This window comes from Diprion similis, chromosome 6 (genome assembly GCF_021155765.1).
Source record: "Diprion similis isolate iyDipSimi1 chromosome 6, iyDipSimi1.1, whole genome shotgun sequence".
Taxonomy (NCBI): domain Eukaryota; kingdom Metazoa; phylum Arthropoda; class Insecta; order Hymenoptera; family Diprionidae; genus Diprion; species Diprion similis.
The window spans coordinates 11,227,615-11,245,686 of NC_060110.1; the positions used below are offsets into that span (position 1 = coordinate 11,227,615).

The 18,072-nt window shown below is 38.7% G+C and overlaps 3 protein-coding genes across 3 annotated transcripts; all 3 read right to left on the reverse strand.

The window, feature by feature from the left end:
* Positions 1 to 340: 340 nt before the first annotated feature.
* Positions 341 to 4,846, reverse strand: LOC124406758. The gene is made up of 7 exons (XM_046882335.1): positions 4,697 to 4,846; positions 2,591 to 2,937; positions 1,446 to 1,853; positions 1,040 to 1,300; positions 888 to 947; positions 694 to 783; positions 341 to 585 (listed from the first exon to the last, which is right to left on the reverse strand). Exons 2-7 carry the CDS (start codon positions 2,906 to 2,908, stop codon positions 532 to 534), a joined length of 1,191 nt encoding a protein of 396 aa, XP_046738291.1. The 5' UTR covers positions 2,909 to 2,937; positions 4,697 to 4,846; the 3' UTR covers positions 341 to 531.
* Positions 4,847 to 9,281: 4,435 nt separating this feature from the next.
* Positions 9,282 to 11,488, reverse strand: LOC124407206 (tigger transposable element-derived protein 6-like). Its single transcript, XM_046883093.1, has 2 exons — positions 11,297 to 11,488; positions 9,282 to 11,172 (listed from the first exon to the last, which is right to left on the reverse strand). The coding sequence occupies exons 1-2, from the start codon at positions 11,466 to 11,468 to the stop codon at positions 9,638 to 9,640; spliced, it is 1,707 nt and encodes a 568-aa protein (XP_046739049.1). The 5' UTR covers positions 11,469 to 11,488; the 3' UTR covers positions 9,282 to 9,637.
* A 1,637-nt stretch (positions 11,489 to 13,125) lies between these two features.
* LOC124406614 (thymidylate kinase) lies at positions 13,126 to 14,661 on the reverse strand. The gene is made up of 3 exons (XM_046882080.1): positions 14,454 to 14,661; positions 13,590 to 13,749; positions 13,126 to 13,491 (listed from the first exon to the last, which is right to left on the reverse strand). The coding sequence occupies exons 1-3, from the start codon at positions 14,581 to 14,583 to the stop codon at positions 13,140 to 13,142; spliced, it is 642 nt and encodes a 213-aa protein (XP_046738036.1). The 5' UTR covers positions 14,584 to 14,661; the 3' UTR covers positions 13,126 to 13,139.
* Between the last annotated feature and the right edge of the window lie 3,411 nt (positions 14,662 to 18,072).

The following is an 18,072-nucleotide window of genomic DNA, read 5'->3' on the forward strand; positions in this document are numbered from 1 at the left end:
TGCCAGTTCATTTAGTTTTTTCAATCATTGTCTTTGACGAATCGAAGGTTTCATAAGATAAAGCCTAAGAACATATCATCGCGAATCGAATAATTTTGGAACTCGTTCAAATTTATTAATCGCAAGTTCACTTCACACATGCTTTGGAATAATGGGAAGAAATGGAAATTCTAAGGTTTGGCTGAGGGTGTTTTGCCGATGTGCAAACGAGACTAGTAACACGATCAAAAAAGGGAATAACCATCTTTATTCTGCACTTCTTGGCGAGACTCTTTAGGTTTTTGGACCTTCATCGTAATTGCCTTTCGGTCGATAATCCTCAGAGAAAACACACCGTCGTCCGCAAAAACGAGCTTCGGATTGCTGGGGAAAAGCCGGAAAGAGGCCAAGAGCTGTTTTTGCTGTCTCCCCCTCCTAGTCGTCGAAGTTTTTGGCAACCGTACAGCGTTCGAAGAGAGTAAGTGTGTTACATGAATGAACAGTGGTTGCCACTCAAAGTTGTATTTGACACAAGAAAAGGCGGCATGTTATTTAGGCCTGAAATTGCAACAAGAGTACGAGATACGTTGTGAGGAGAGCGGTGATCTGAAACAGCAATAGAACGAGAAGGTTCGTTCAGTTCCAAGAAGTTTAAATAACTTACAGATGCATTAAATATCGATTGAAAGTGTTCGACCAATTCCACAAACTTACGGAGCGCAGGAGAGGCAAGTTTACGTGGAAGCAGCCAGCCGCAGAAAAGTTCAACCTACGATTGATGAGATGCAGAGAAGATTCGATTCTCTATACAAAAAAAAAAAAAGTAAAATAAATAAATAAATAATAAAATGTACTTTAAAAATGAATCCAAGCTATTATTATACTCAGAATTTTAAATATTTCCTCACGTAGCTACGTCTGATGGTGGAAGACTTCCAGTTGAACAGGATCGAGCCTATGCTGTTTGCCTGAATGGTAAACAGGAGTTAATTTTTGAGCATTTTACTACTAACGAGACGGTTCGATTTGTAAAGTAACCCGAAATCTGAGGGATAGTAACCTCGCTCGAAGTATAGTGACAGGTGATGTGAAGCAGCAGAAGTTGAGATCCAAAAACGACGACCCACCAAGCGATGCAGGCGACGAGGGACCACCGCGTGTCCACTGTGTCTGTCGTCGATACAAGCCAGTCAATCAAAAAGTACAGATTGGCCACGCTGTGGCCGCAGAGATTTATCAACCATGCCAAAAGGGGCCAAGAGTACTGACGACTCAGACTCTCGCTCGCGTTCATTAGGCTGTTGTGCAGCTGATGTATCACCTTCGATAAGGAAATAAGAGGAAAATGTAAGCAAACATCAGAGCCTGATCATCGTCAGGCCAATCGCTGTCTTCAGTTCTCTTCTTCATTTCCGCAATTGCGTGAACTCCATTTTACTATTGCTCTGAAGCACTATGTAACTTACTCTGAAATCTACCCCGAGGTACTTTTGCGTGGGCAAAGTTGACGAGTCCTTGCTACGTTGAGCGACTTCGTTCAGATGTCGAAAGCGTTGTCCGAGCAGAAGCACAATGCCTGAGAACTTTATTGTGCTGAATGAGTTCGTCACGTAGCCCAGAATGTAGATCATGTTTTCAACGAAGGATTCATGGAAGGCGATAATGCCCGTCCCGACGATAACGGCCCAGGCGATGAAGCTGAAAACGAACGTGAAGAAGACCCAAACTTTCACGGATCTTTCCTTTAGCGGATAACCGAGATAACGCATCCTTGTATCGAACTGCTTCATGATGTTCGTCACCTCGGCGAGTTCCTTTCGCGTCCAAAGAGATCCCAGGATGTTCAGCATCAAGACTGAGTAATTAGAGATCACCTGCATGGCCAGAAATTGATTTTACTGTTAGTCTGCATTTTTTTTTTCTTTTTTGTAATGTGGTGAAAAGATTATACGTGTCTCAAAATTCAAGCAATTTTTCCCGAGTATGCTGTACCGAAATTTATTGAAGCGTGTTTGTCTGGAGCTTCGCGAGAAGCCAAGAAATCCCTTAGAGGGCTGGCCGTGCCAGCTGGAGTCAAACATGTTCAAAACCTGTTTCATGACATCAAACAGCTTGTTTAAATTCTTCGAATTTACCGCTTCTTTCAGAGTCTGAGTGCAACGATGCCACTGGAATTGAGACCTTTCGAAAATAATTCTTCGCAATCCTTCACGGTTGTAGGATATGAATAAAATTTAATTATTATCTTTCCGAAACGGTGAGGCTTAATGTTTAAATGACTTAGCAAAGAACTGTCGGAAATTTGTCTCTTTATTAAACGTAGGCAGCTTTTCAAGCGGATGAAAAACTCGGTCGCATATAAGCTGTACTTTGCACAAAGTTTGCGATTATGCCGCACACGATACCAGATCAAGGTTAACGAACGTTAAATAAGTATATCCATTTGTCTGAAAATGCAGTAAGTAACATTCCACGATCTATTGCGTTCTACTTCGGTGAGTTTCGCCTTCAATAATCGGAGAATTTGTAACCCTTGTCCTTTGCCGTTATAAACTAAAGCGATTCGAGTGAAAGTTTGAAACTGAAGAATGCAATAAAGTTACATACACACCTTCGCAGTTTCGGTGACGTCGAGAATCGGTGTGTTTCTTTCGATGCCGGTGAATTTGCGGAGAACGATGTAGAGAAGGTAAGTGTGAAGCATGCAGCAGAGTATGGAGTAAAAAATTCCGTAAGTCCAGGATACGAAACGGTCGTCACGAATCTCCAACGGAGCGTGTCCGATAAATCGAATGACGTAGAATAAAGGACGAACAGCCGAAATTACGGGCCATTCTAGTCGTGAAACTTGCCCAGGATGACGACGAAAACGAGAAGACAGCTTCCTCACGGCGGATTCAACGTCGAAGACCCCCCGTGACACATGCATAATTCACTCCTTTCGCTCGACGCTGTCCTCTGAAAGTCGAAGGACTAATTGTTCACCCCTCGGCGTCACTTTGACGAAGACGATGCGTCAGACTGAGATTATCGGGCACCGGCTGTAGGCAACACTGATTTCGCGTGCTCGTTTCACGGGGCTTCGTTCTGATCTTTTTACTGATTCGTATGATTAATGATAATTAAAATTGATGATTCATGATTAGGATCCAAAGCACGGTGCCAGAATTTGGTTTAAAATTAAATATTTGCCATTAAACACTTTAAGGGGATGAAACAACCCTGCAAAGTAAGACGTGTCAAGAGGTGATGTGACAGTTTCACCCACGAGAACGTAATATTTTTCAAACAATCCAAATGGAAAAGTTTTTTCTTAGCGAGAAATGAAAAATGTAATTTTCTTTTTTTTTTTAATTTCAAAAAAATAAAAAAGAAACTACCAAATCGCTTCTTGACTTGCCTTACTTTGGATGGTTGCTTTACCCACTTAAAGTGTTTAATGAGTCTGAGTTTTGAGTCTAGTATAACATATTACAAAAAAATTAAATCGAAGAGATCGACAATTCGATTAATTACCCGGAGGAAAATGAAATTTCAACCAAGACACGATGATAGAAACACAATTGTACGGCAGAAAGATTACGCGAGCTTTACTCGTGCGGCCGTTTTATCCTGTTAACTTACACTCCGGCAAACTTGAGTATTTTGCTAGATATACTTTTTTTCTCAAGTGTTTCTACACCACGCCAGCGATATAATCTTGACAAATGACTTACGCGCAGAATTGCCCAGCGAGCATTTCGCGTTCAATACGTTCAACACACGTGGCACGTAACATAGGTATGACTATTCCGCTATTCCTTTGACTTTGAGTAACAAGTTCGCGAATTCAGTCTGAATACCTAATATCATAATGTCCAACAAATCGATGTCCATAAATCACTTTTTAGCCGTGAAACACGCGGGCAATTTCTGCAGATCTGTTAATAGCTGACCTGTTTCCGAGTGTAAGGGAAGCACTGAATTGATCGTAAAGCGACAAAAGTCTCTCAATCTTCCATCCCCACTGTGAACACTTTAGCGCTATTCTATCTTCCATAACTATCTAACTTTAAGAATTTTTTTTTCCAAAGAATCAGCAAAAGATATCGATGCAAAACCTGTTGGAATATGAAATACACATATTTTTCTATATTCAAGAATTTTTTCGAAATTTCTTGACGGTGATTTCTTCCCTGTAAAATAAAATCCGAACACTTAAGTGTCCACAATGGGAACCGTGTATAAAAAAATAACAGTGTGACGAAGGATTAGTTATTGAATAAACTGAACATTAAGAATTCATCAGGATCAACGTAGGCATGAATTATCTCGCACTTTGAGACAATACTAACTTGTAATTAAAATGAACGGCCCAACCATATTCATTGTATCTAAAACAAAGGAATTTGAACATAAAAAAAAAAAAAAAATGTGTTTATAAAATAGCAAGTATACGCACGTAACGCGCTCTTCATTATTCAACGATGATTTATTATCGTATAACAAGATTTGCAAAACTACCGCAATCGCTGCAACAGAAAACAAATAACCCGGATCTAACCTGAAAGCTCAAACAGTTCAAAAACGTACCAGAATGTAATCAAACCCGAAACAACTTCAATCGAGAGGAGTATATTCCTAATTTTCCTCAATAATCCCGGGCTGCTTTATCTCGCTATATGCATAGTGATCGGATAGTTAATCCTGGTGTACACCGGGTATGTAACTTTATTACTATATCAATTTGTAGAACAGCTTTGGGTCGGTTATGCTCGAGCAAGCAACATATAGCGTCCATCCATATCTGTTCCTCCGTAGATGAGAGGGAGAATAAACGAGCTAGAGGGGCAATCGTTCCACGTCAACCCCTTTCGAAAATTTACAGTTTAAACAACGTGAAGGAGCCTATCTTACCACGTGTTTCTGAGGACTTGGCCTGACCGTCGTGAACAACAACAACAATAAGTCGATTAATGCGAATATAAGTATTATATCGATCGAACGAGCTGCCGAAGGTGCGACGAGACTCACGATGGAACGTTAACTGCCAATGAGGGGACGTGTTGCTCCGGTATGCGCTATCACTGCCGGAAATCAATATATCATTCGCATAAACGAACAGCAATCGAACATGCCTTCAAAACAAAACAATTACTTTGCTGGAACTGACGCACCGGACTTGTCATGCACACTTGAAAACAGCAATTTCGTATCCGCAAAGTATTCGAAGAAGGGAATGATAACATGTACAGGTGACACACGTACTCCGCAAAATGGCATTTGCCAAATTTTCCCTTCCATACTTGACGTAGCATGATGATGTAAATATTTCGATTACGATTCAGAAACGTTAGGATACCGTTCCAGCGCTGGTTCCAAAAATTTTTATCCTTCCGAGGGGAAAAAACATCTCCATGTACCCAGTTTTGCCTTTATTTAGACAGTTGTGGATTCTCAAAGGCTCAATGTCTACTCTGTCGACCCTGAATTTTCCGTTTCGGAACCGATATTGGCCACATGATTGCTTTCCATCTAAGTTATCGAATGTTATTTCAGGCTATTCCTGTAAAATGATCGTCGAGGGATAAAGTTTACAACGAGCATAGTGTTCGTAAAGACTATCCTGACATCAGTGATTGATAGTGATTGGCTTAGGTTTTTTTTTCTCCACTCTTCTGCAACGCTATAATGAACGCGTTTCATTCATCACGCAATCCAGAATCGACGACAAGAACTGACAAGGATGGAGAGAAGATGCTAGTGGCGATTGTTTATTGCTCTTTATCCAACTGTTTTCCCAACTTCCAATTCCAACTTTTATCCCTAAGTAAAATGGACTGATTATCTCGCAGTCGCTCTTCTTAAACCCACGAAACTTCTGCCGAGCTAATTCAGTGCGAGCTGGGTCCGTAGAATGCTGATGATAAAATCAGTTATACTGATACCTGCAGCCCTCCTGATACTGAGAGCAAGCGATTATCGTTGATTGATGAGGGGCTTGAATATCTCTAGCATGCTTGAAGCCGAGGGTAAACTCTAACTTGCAGGAAGGAAAGGCTTCCGCGTTCAATTACAAACCGTACACACCATGGGGTTTGTCCTAATTAACAATTACGGGGAAAACAAAATAGAGTGTTTTTCCAGAGTTTATGAAACGTCTTTCGGTAATACCTTTTGATACAGGAGCTCTGTTTCAGAATTTACGTACAGATCCATTTTTGGACCTCAGAAACTCTGGGGTATTAAATTAGGAAGAGAAAGTGTAATTCGAACTGTGTTTCTTATAGGTGTACGTGAAAATATCTGTGCAAGTATTAATTAAAGATGTGACAATAAAGAGAAATTTCATCGATGTAAGAACCGACCAAAACGGGATGGCAGTGGAAAATTTTCATACTCCTTTAAATAAGGTATTTGATTAAGGAAAAATTGGACTCATCCGCCGATGTAATTCCTAAGCTTCTCACGTACAGCGAGGGAGAATTCTGGGCAGTATATATCGAGCAGTTTGCAGAGCGAGGGAAATCCAACCCCCCAAGGTGCAACCAACTCAGAGACATATCGAGCGTTGCCCTCGCGAAAGGTAATGAGATGCACATTTTCCAGGGAGTATTGTCCGGCACCCTGGCGCCAACAAGACGTCCTGCACAATTCTCATCTGCTGGATGTTTGGCAAATTACATAGCATCCTGGCGTTGTAACGACCATCGTTCCGTGACGCTATGCCGGGAAACGTTAAGTAAAATTTGCGAGACGTCGGATCTTCGCGTACCTTACAATACCGTGTAACTGCCTACGATTTGTTTGTTGTTCTATTTCGTAATCCTAGTCATGTCAATATTGCCACTTGTTAGTCATGATCGAATATCGGTGCAATGTTGTGAAATTAAATATTCAATGTGATAAGAAAAATGTTTCGACGAACTTGTAGTACATAGTCTTAAAATTAGTTGATTAAAGTGAGCTATCGTGAAGTGAAATCGAACAGATCCCTTGGATTTTTAACCGTTTTTGGATAATTTGAAAGTTGAAACGAAGCATAGATATCGAAACCTTTTTATATGATTCCAGTATTTTTTACTTAAAACTCCGTAGCTCACGAGTATAACGGTATAATAAATACTCAAGGTACGATTATTCTATTATGTTGATAAAAATAATATAGAGTATCGATTATTGGCCAACAATCTTAATTACCTCTGAGAAATTCAGGACAAGACTAATTGACTCTTGTGTTTACGTGATCAGTACCATACCAAAATGGAGTTTTACATTAAACCGAATTAGTTTGGATTTGTTCTCCGCCTTCTTGCAGGTGAGATGAAGAGACGATCGAGATCCTTGATTAAACGTATGCAAGTTTTTCTTCAATTTCTTGAAGGGAACATTCGAACTTAACGATTAAAGGTCAATTTGTCGAGTGACACTGATGAGAAGTAATAGTCTGACGCCGGTGTAGGTTTCCCGACAAGTATAATCCGCTTCAGACATTAATTAATCAGTTACAACGGGCAGTTGTAGCCTAGCTGTCTGGCTCTCGCGATGGACTGCCGTTCAGCTCTTTCTTTTTAGTCTGGCGAGTTAGGTTGAGTTATAATCAAGGAGGTACAACAAGTATTTCATGTTCGAGTCTGGTTTTTGAAAGCTGTTTTTAATAACTATAAGGAAATTCGTATTCTTGAAGCAATTGTCGTATCGATGATTCCCCGTCGTTTTATAACTTTCTTCAATAATTACGATAAAATTTTCCGAACAATGGAGAATAGCTCTTTCAAATTTAAAGAGATCTTTTCATAGAATCAAACTCGAATCTGTATTTTCTAGCGTGAAAATTGTGAATATTACATATCTAACTGAAAAAACGTTTCATGATTGGAAAAAACGAACGTTATTATCATTTATCGATTCGCTAAAAACTCGACAATATCGTCCACCATACTTTACGAAATTGATTTTTGGCGATATCAAAGTGATTTATTTCGGACACACATTTCTCGATTCAATGTCAAGTCAATTTGCACGATTTTCAACAAATCCGATATAAGAAATTTCTCTTTCATTTTCAATTTGTAATCGTAGATGTAGGGTGTATAAAATGCAGAAAAAGTTTCACTTCGTTCTGACTTCTTTTGCGAACAGGGCAAACCTCTGCGCCGATATACCGCAAGCCTCATCGATATTCCGGGTGAAAATCACGCAGTGATTGATCTACCCTTGACATTTGCGCCTCATAATTTCCCGATCATCCCTGACACGTATATGCGTGGGATATGGGATATTTATGGGCGACCTAAGCGGCAAAGCTGCCATATTATGGCTCAGAGTATTTCTTCACCGCAGTTCTAGAATCGACGAGAATGAAACCTGCAGCGCAGCTATTGTAGTTTGCCTCACCCAGCTTAGCCTAATCTACTTAAACTTCGCTGGGATGTGTAAAAGCGCGAAAGTCGGAAAGTGGCGAGTGGAAACCGTGACAAAATTTTGCGGTAGGTATAGTGGATTAGCTAGTGGAAAGAAAACAACATTCAGCTAGTCCGATTTATGGTGCGACTTCCAATCTCTTTCACGCTGGTTCAGGAAAACTCACTATTTACACTCCAACTTTCCACTTCTCGATGTACCCGAACAACTTTCAGATGAAGAATAGCTAACCTCCCTGTACGTTGGAGAAAAATCGAATAATGTGGCAAGTATTAGAATTTTTATAACACCATTGCAAGCCATGACGTAATAATTGCGAAACTTAAAGCTCAATTGTTTGCGAAGAAATAAATTATTTTTTACAGAAAGTAGAGTAAAGTGTAAAGCATTATTCTGAAGAAGAAGCAGGATTGTCTAGCCATATAAGTCATTCGTTGTAATCATCGACGAAGGGCCGGTCGAGTTACTAAATATTTTTCAGGAAGTTTGAAAATATTAAACAAGAATATTGTATCAACTAATATTTTTGAGATGATAATATAAATTCGATTAAAGTTGAACGAAAAAATTATCGAGGATAAATTCCCTCAGATTGACGACTCTGTGCAAATAGATTAACCGATATAAAATCGAAGACAATTTTCCATGAAAGAATCAGATGATAAAGCCCCTTCGCTCCTGGCGCTAGACCTAAAGGATTCATTTTCACATCTGATCGTTTATGATCGTAAAATTGATACTCAAATATTTCAAGATTAGAATTGATTGGTTTATTGTTGCAAAAAACAACCCTCCACCCCCTCCCACAGTTCTTGGGTTATGGATGAGCCTGCTAATAAAATTACCGAACCGGTTCAAAACCCGCAAATCCGTACCTGACAGGGACTACATGCCTAAATAGCGAGCCGCTGTAATTCGATTGCACAAACAAATTTCTCACACATCTCGCCCTTTTATGAATTCTCTATAGTTGATTACATCATATCACAAAGAAGTAAAAACAGGTAATTTTTGTTCGTCCCCCGGCGAAGAAGGCACACTTTGTTGAATACTACAGCACTTGATCAACTCATTGAGTCATTTCCCTGTCGCATTCAGCCTAATCAATTCTGAAAATGACGTGAGCACTGCAGGCATAGATCTCATTGATTTAGACAGCAGCGAAAAAGTCGGTCTACGGTTACTAATTCTGCGGTCTAATCGAGGGCGTGTGATTCATAGTAAAGATGCTCCTCTTCTCCAGGTCCTCGGTTTTCTATAACGAATTAATCCCCGTCTGTGGCATCGCGGCCGTTTTCACATCCGCACGATGGTCCGAAGCAGTCCCCCGAGAACCATCCGGAGCCCCGAAGACGAAGCTATGCTCGTATATTTTGAACCATGCCTCTTCGCCCATCCATCGCTTCTCCGTTGGCTCCCGTGAGTCGTCGTTAGTTTCCTCCTCTCCGTCAATTTCCCCCCGAACTGTTTTTCTCGTTGCCGTCACCCTCCGCTCGCTGTCTTCGTCCTGCACTTGAAGATCCGTATCGTCCTCGTCGATCCCTCGATCCTCGGCAATGTCCTCAGCCTTACGGACCATGTTCCGAACAACATCAACAACGCATGGAAGAAGCGTATCCTCGTTCGTATCCGAGATCCGGGGACTGTTTTCACCCCAAAAGGTAAACGTCGTTCTTGTCTTTTCCGCGTCCAATCCATCAGTTACGTGTTCGACGGATGATACCTGCAGAAGTGAATTTCCGTCCGGTCTGTGCATCGATATCTCGTCGACCACATCTTCGCCCAAAGACTCGGAATCACTTGCGACTTCATTGGGTTGATGAAAAGACTCACTGATATCGTGCCCTGATGCGAATGACGTTTGCAAGCCATGTTTGCAGGCAGTTGATACTTCTGCTAAACGATGGGACCGCCGGCTGATGGACGAGAAGCTTACGCTGAGATTATCGTCGAAGGTAACATAGTTGCGAAATGAAATGCCTGGATATAGGCGGTCCCATTCGGGACAGGAGATGATCTCTGGCGTGTCGTTATCGCGTCTGATATTCGCGCGTCGAAAACTGGACAAGATAAATTCCTTCGAGACGCTCTCCCACGCATTTACGATGTTGTCGATAGTGTCCGCGAAGGTCCAATTAAAATTGGACCCCATCGTCACCTTCCTCGCGGTGTAACTCTGGCGGTAGATCGTTTTGAAGCAGTGAAATATATTCGCCCTTAGCGGCTGCAAGTTTGGGGGAAACTCTTTTGGGAAGAAAATCAGGCTCACATTCGACAGGACAGTGTCCTTTAGAGCATGGACGCGACTCCTGCTCAGCAGCATTACAATCTTCCTGTTCGATCGCGCCATTTGGGCGTTTAAGTCTGTTATCCAGACTCTGAATACGTCTCGAGTGATCCACGCGTCCGGATTGAAAGAGTATTTGCATCTGTCGTAAGCCTGCACCTGAGTATCGAATTTTCCGCATATCAATGGCGGCAGTTTCTCGACCCCCGATGCGCTGCAGCAAAGCAATACGGTAACGCGATGTTCCCTGTCTTCTCCGTTTCTGCAAGTAACGCAACCGATCGCCTCTCCTGGTATCTTCTCTGGGGAAATATTATGGTACATTCCGATCTCGTCAACCTGAAAGACGTCCTTGTACCGATACTGAGACATGTGGGGTCTCATCAGGTCGATCCACTCTCGATAGTCCTTGAAGACCGGATCATGCAGAGTGGAAGCGATTGACGGTAAAAAACCGTACTTCTTTAGGAAGATCGTCACCCATCTTTTCGAAAATTTAACGTCTGTATTAAGAGATTTTCAAATATGTTACGTTGTAAGCTTCAACCTTGTGAAATAGGCGACACCGTCGATATAAGCTGCAGATTGCATGCCGATATCACGGTGTGGAATTAGAAATCGACTTACCTCCGAGGCCTAATTCGAGTGAGAGATCGACGGCTTTCCGTCCAACTATTTCCCTGTTCAACGGCTGATTGGTAGCGTGTTGTTCGCACGTCCATTGGAAGAGTTTTTTACGAAGGATCTCAATCTTAGTCTTATCATTAGTACTTCGAGGAGTTTTTCGCAGACTCATCATCGCGATCCCAGTGCCAACGTGTCAGTGTTTGAACCTCGTGGGCAGTGTGAGAATCGCGGACGTTTTCCAAAAACGGGGTAGTAAAACTAAAAACTATGTAAAATATTGGTCAGAATACACGTCAGAAAAAAGAATGTGTCTGATAAGAAAAACACAAGCAAAATGATCTCGCGGTACTTATTGTTTTTCTTTCATCGCCTGATTTCACGTTGATACGTCGTTTGGATCGTTGCACCATATGTGGTTCGACTTTTGCATTGAGCAACATTCGCAAACTTATAAAAAGTAATGGGGATTTTTTACGGTGGAGAAGCTTGGTGGAAAAAACACAGCAATTATTTCTTTACTTTAAGTGTTTCTTGACGCTTTGCCGATTATCCTTATCTAATCGATTTCCGAGAATGAGCTTATTGCCCCAGTAAATGGAAATACATGAATGAAGTTTGATCCAAAAATAAAGTTGAATACCAAAGTTAGAGCAGGGATATCGTCTCATTCCTATCCCAACACCACGTAAAACGTGACGACTTAAGACTAATCTTTGGAACAAGACTTGACTGCTAAAGCGGCTGGAGAGAGTTGGTAGAGTTGAGCCCTACGCAAAGTTACAATCCCATGATCTGTGAATTATTAAGTCTTATTAGGTTGTCATCGACGAGGGATTGAAACGCTGAGATAAAACAATCGAGAAAGCTATTGACATTTTGTTACCAACTCATCGAATATCGGTTAACTATTCAAGTTTTCCTTTTGAGATTTTGTGAGTCTATTATAATGAAATCAAACCAGAGGAAATCAATAGATTGGAAAACGAAACTATAATCATAGTTGATTATAATAGTTGAAAATAATTACATGTGTGAATGCACGTAAACGATGAAATAAATTTTCGAAAAATTTGTAGAAAAACAAATTCGCATTCGGTAATGTTTTCTTCAACTCTCTAGAATCGTTAAAGAAATTTCATTTGTAAAAAACGTGTTACATGCAGCAATGAAAATGCCATTACGATTTCCATTCAAAATGTCTGCAGAACATTTGTTCATTGAGTGAACAATTTAGGTTCGCATCTAATACAACAGTTAGTATTTTCCTTGGCAATATTTGAAGTAACGTGTTGTCCCTACGCATGAACACAATGCTAATATCAAAAAATACACTGTCCGACAATTTTGGAAAATGGATTCAGAATTTTATTTGACGACTATAAATAAGGAAAAAAAATTTCACAGATGTTGAAGACGTCAATGTAAATTCGTCAAATATTTCTATACTAATCGGTTTCAAGGAGAAATGGAATCGTGGATATTGCAAGGACTTCCTGCAGGATTTCTAAGCATATTAATAATATGTAGTGAAGTTTGAAGAATTACATGTGAGTAGGACGAGATTCAGCTATTGGTAATTGTACACTAATATATATATAACATACTGCACATCCATCTGTTGATGACTATACACAGCATGAAAAAACTATGAATTGTCATTGTGATCATGATTGAGTCATGATAACACACATAACTTGCCCAGAATAGCACGGATCAGGAAATAAACTTATCAAGTTGTCTGTAAAGTTGGTTCAGTGTGTAAAAAACTGTTCTGATCTGTCTATGTGAATCTAAAGACGAATAAATCGGAAAACAATACAGTATTACATGAATACAAACTTCATCAAAGTGGCTTAGAATTGTAAAGCTCACCTAAAGGTTTATTTTTTACCGTTTCTATCGTAGAAAGAGCCAGAGTCAACAGCTTTGCATGTACTTTATCGATATCATCATTACCATTGACGGTTACCCAGCTCTCGTCCATTAACTGATGAAGATTAGACGAAATCTTTTGCTGCAGCTCAATACGTTCAAAACGCTCGCTTCCCCAGCCGGCACGTGATGCCTGTACATCCTCACTGACTTCGAGAAGAGCGACTAAATCGGGTTTTGGAAGCCCTCGGTCAGGTTCTTTGCACCAAGAGAGGTCTTTCCCTGTTGTTGCTGCAGTATAAGCAGCTCCAGAGCCAGCATACCTTCACCCAAGAATAGAATTGCTGGTTGTTTCATTCGTAAAATTAAAAGTGGTAAAACGTTTCACGTAGAAATTTTCCATCCATTCGCTTATGCATACCTATCGACGATCAATGTGGTACCAGATAGAATGGCTTTCTTCATCTCTGTACAGTTTTCCCATCTATTTGATGAAAACAAGAGGTGAACAGTCTCTGCGGGAAGTTCCACTGCGTGTGACAGATATTTATCTATCATCTTACCAACTTCGGTTGTTCTGTCTGTGAAGGAATAACGATAGTGTGTAAAAACTATTTGCAATTTAGCAGTTTCCACAGCATGTAAACGAGGGGGGAGTTATTGTAATAATAAAGATCCTAAAATGCAACTGTACATTTGATGAATTGCCCAGTGTCACAATATCAACGATGTGTAGGTAAAGGAAAGAAGAAAAAATGTGAATAATGTGTTTATGCGAGTATGACGTTTGTTGGTGGGAATATATAGTTTCTGACTCTAAACAAAAGTTGAGGAATTGCCAAAGAAACTTGTTCATCACCTACAATGTCAAACCTTTTAGTTTTACATTGATTTGATGTACATACAACATCTGATTAAATTTCAGGTTGCAATCAAATGTGAAAAGACACGTCGAAATAATTTATAACATATCTTTAACTTTGGCTTTGTTATTGAAAATATGTGAATCGTAAATAACAACAGAAGTCGTTAGTCAATCAATAGTTGAGGAGTACGAAAAATTGAAAATCGATATTGAAACAGTTATCATTGATCCGTACAAACATAAAGTTGACTTATGACAATACAATATAGAAGTATTCAAACAAGAGAAGAGACACAAAAAATGTAAACAAACTTGTATAACTGATTTTCGAAAGAGGAGATAAATTCAAAACTACAATATTAAGAATAGTTATTAACAAATATCACCCAGCGTAATGATCATTTGGGTAAAGTAACGTACCGGGAAATCTCCGGACTTCTGCCGATATCCCACGTGCGGTCAACTCTGTGACCAATTTTTGGACTTGCGTGGATTTTCCAGCTCTGTCGCACCCTTCCAAGACCAACAACGCGCCACGCTTGATCGTCATGATTGTTGATACTTTGAAATGAATGTTGGATTATTTTAAATTATCGGCGATTGTTTTGACGAGAGTACCGGCAAAAAAGAGGACTAGACAACTGGAACAACTGAATGACTTCAGTGGCTCACTGGCAACACCGCACAGCCGCGCCATTGCCTTAATTAGTAAAGGCGCGTATATTTGAACGTTTTGAATTCGTTCACACGGTCAGAAATTCGTTTAAGTACCTTCCATTTGCATTATCGTATTCATTAGCATGAAGCAATATTTAATTTATCATTCTTAAGCTTTTTCAACTAATTACTATTCATTATTCGAAATCTAGCTGTGAAGACTTTTGCATTTTTCTTTATGATAAAATAAGAATGTACAAAGGACGGATATTTCAGCCCAAACAAGTTTTTACAAAAATGGTTGTAGGAAATATAATAATCATCGATATTTGATATTCGTCGTGACAATTGTCGGCTTGTAGAAACAGGTGATTAAAACATTGAAATGTTTATTTTGCAACGTGAAAAAGACCAGAATAATAAGCCGAAAAAACTCTTTTATTCCGAAAACTACCGGATTCATTACCAGGAAAAATGCAAGTACATCGTTTAAACGCGCGTGACTAAGAAATTCCTCTTCGTAATAACTAAAACTAATATAAAGGACAAAAAATCGCTGATGAAATACAAACTTAGGAGTTACTTGAAATAATGTTATTATTGTTTCATGGATCTGTTAAGACATAACTAGCATATTTAACCCATTCAAAATGTCAACGATTTTATAACTCGGATTTATATTTGCAAATTGCGTTGCTGTTAAGCTCAAACTGATGCTCTCCAAACCATCTGCCAAAAAGAACATCCCCGATCACCTAGATATCTGCAATTTGAATGAATATTCACTTTACATACTGCACTTGGTGCAATCCACAATCCAAGATAACACCAGTAATAAAATAAATGTAAAAAATATTATTCTTACGACTATATCAAAATGAAAGTACACATCTGTTCTATAATAGTTGTGCAAATTGTTTCTGCAGTTTTCATCACCGTTAGAGCAGATGAGCAAAGTTTCTACTATCTATAATATTAAGATATCAGCTCACATCATTGAGAACTAAATATCATAGTTGTTTTGATAAAGTGTGAGGTGAGATCCTGTATCTTAAAAAATTCCCATATTTGTGTTATCTACAAGCAATGCTGCAAGATATCGTATTGCACTGTAAAAATGTTTTAAAACTTGTAGCCGAAGATGATTGTATCCCTGATAAGGACTTGTGTGAGGAATTGCATGAATCGTAACGTGAAAGTCTCTTGCTTTGAAGTGAGTTTGATCGAGTTGGTCTGATTTATTCACTAAATCCCAAATGGAGGCTGTTTTACATTGTTTTATTATACCCACAGGTTTGCAATCCTGGATGCTTTTGTGCACAACACTACGTCGAGCTATACGAAAAGAAGCCTTGTATTCTTCAAAATCAGTGTTCCAATACTCGAGAATAAAGTTTTTCCACATATTAAGATAAACATTCACTCATAATTAACGTAATAATGCACTATTACGAAATCATTAGGTAGACAACCAGCTTGTATAGCATTCTTTAAATATATTGTTCCAAGCGATTATAAACCTTGTACTTTGTTATTCCTTTATGACCGTTCCATCAAAGGACAAACGAATAGGATTTATAGTATAAGAATGACAATTAGACAACTGACCACGAGTCGTCTTATAGCTAGATAGCTCCACGCTTAGGTTTACGTTGCCTAAATTAAACCCTTGCAAATTACCCGTATCAACGACCTTGTTTACAACAATATTTACTAAAGACAATTCAGAACTGAACACAAATATGAGCTAGTTGATAACACGCATACTGTAAAAACCTGATGAAAGTTGCGTAGATTTCGTAATACATTTTATTATCATTGTGGTAAATGACATTAATTATTATAATAATATATAATACACATTATCCGTATTACCCATAAACGCACATCAACTCTGGATGAATTGCAATATAATATAATATGTTACATCTCAAACCAAATCACTTCTCTTATCAATCTTACACATACGTAACATACAGCTCACATAATACTTCCGTTTCATAACAACATTGATACCATGTCAAGTCTGTCTTGATCGATAGCCTGTATATAAGACGAATTTTCAACGTACTTTCTAGTCGCTACACTCAAAGATATGAATACATATCTTTGAACGAGCACAAACATGGGGAGCATTTTGTATCCAGCAATTAATAGACATATTCTCAACAACTCCTCAACTCACCAATAGTTTCGCGTGATTAGTATGAGCGAATTCGATGAATGCTCTGGTTGTAAAAAAATAAAATGTAACAAACGAACGAAATCGAATCAATTGTCATTATCCCCAAGTCAAAGCAATAGTGAAAATTTACAGCACGACATTCAGGAATGCATTTTATTCAAGTAGCTACAGGACTATTAATAATTTAACATCTATTTTTTGTACAAATTTGTCAACTTGTCTGCTGGAATTAAAATAAGTAATATTTGGGTCACTATTGAATGAAATAGTTCGACAGAAAAAGTAATACAGTTTTAGAGCTGCAGACTGCTAATTCTGATTATTTGGAATAACATGTAGTAACTCAAACACAAAAAGCATTTTTATATACGTATAAATTTGAATTAAATCAATGGTATGAATCGTAATGAATCAATAAATAATCAAACAACGGTGACGCAACATGAAATCAAACATAGAAAACAAAGATTGAAATAATTTCGAAAGTTATGATATTTTCTTCCTTAAAATATCACTACTTACTTTACTTGCAGGAAATGACTGTGAAGGTATTTTTAATTTAAACAGTAGCAGAGACGAAAAAAAATTCATTTCTAATTGATTATATTGGCTTGATATCCCATATTCAAGTAGTCAATATTCTACTGTTTATATCTTATTATGAAATAATCATTCACACTGCCTTTGCCATTAATAACTTTGGAATAACATACGTTTATGGTACTCTTTACGCTCCAATTTAGAACGAATTGTAACAATTATTTCTTCATCATTTTGGCAGAAGTTCACTTCAAAAATTACAACCAATTACCTATTTACAATAAATATCACCTGCATCATAAAATTACAATTATTTCAACTTTCCAGTTCAACCATTTTGGAAAACATTATTCGACTGTTTGCAAATGAATTTAAGACTTCAACAAAAGATTATTCATATAAATGAACAGTCTCGACAATCAGTCAAAAATCAAACTCACAATCAGTCGAGTTATAAGCTCCAACGGTGTGAGTATAGTATTGACTGCAAAGAAGCCAGTCATTTCACTTGCAGGAGTGCTAGGCCATCAATAATTGAGGCTCGATTCAAAATACGTACAAGTGCTGAAATATTCACTAATGACTATAGTGTATCATTGACAATAAAAAGTACCAAAAAATGAACTATTTCAGCATTGATACAATCTTAACAAGCAT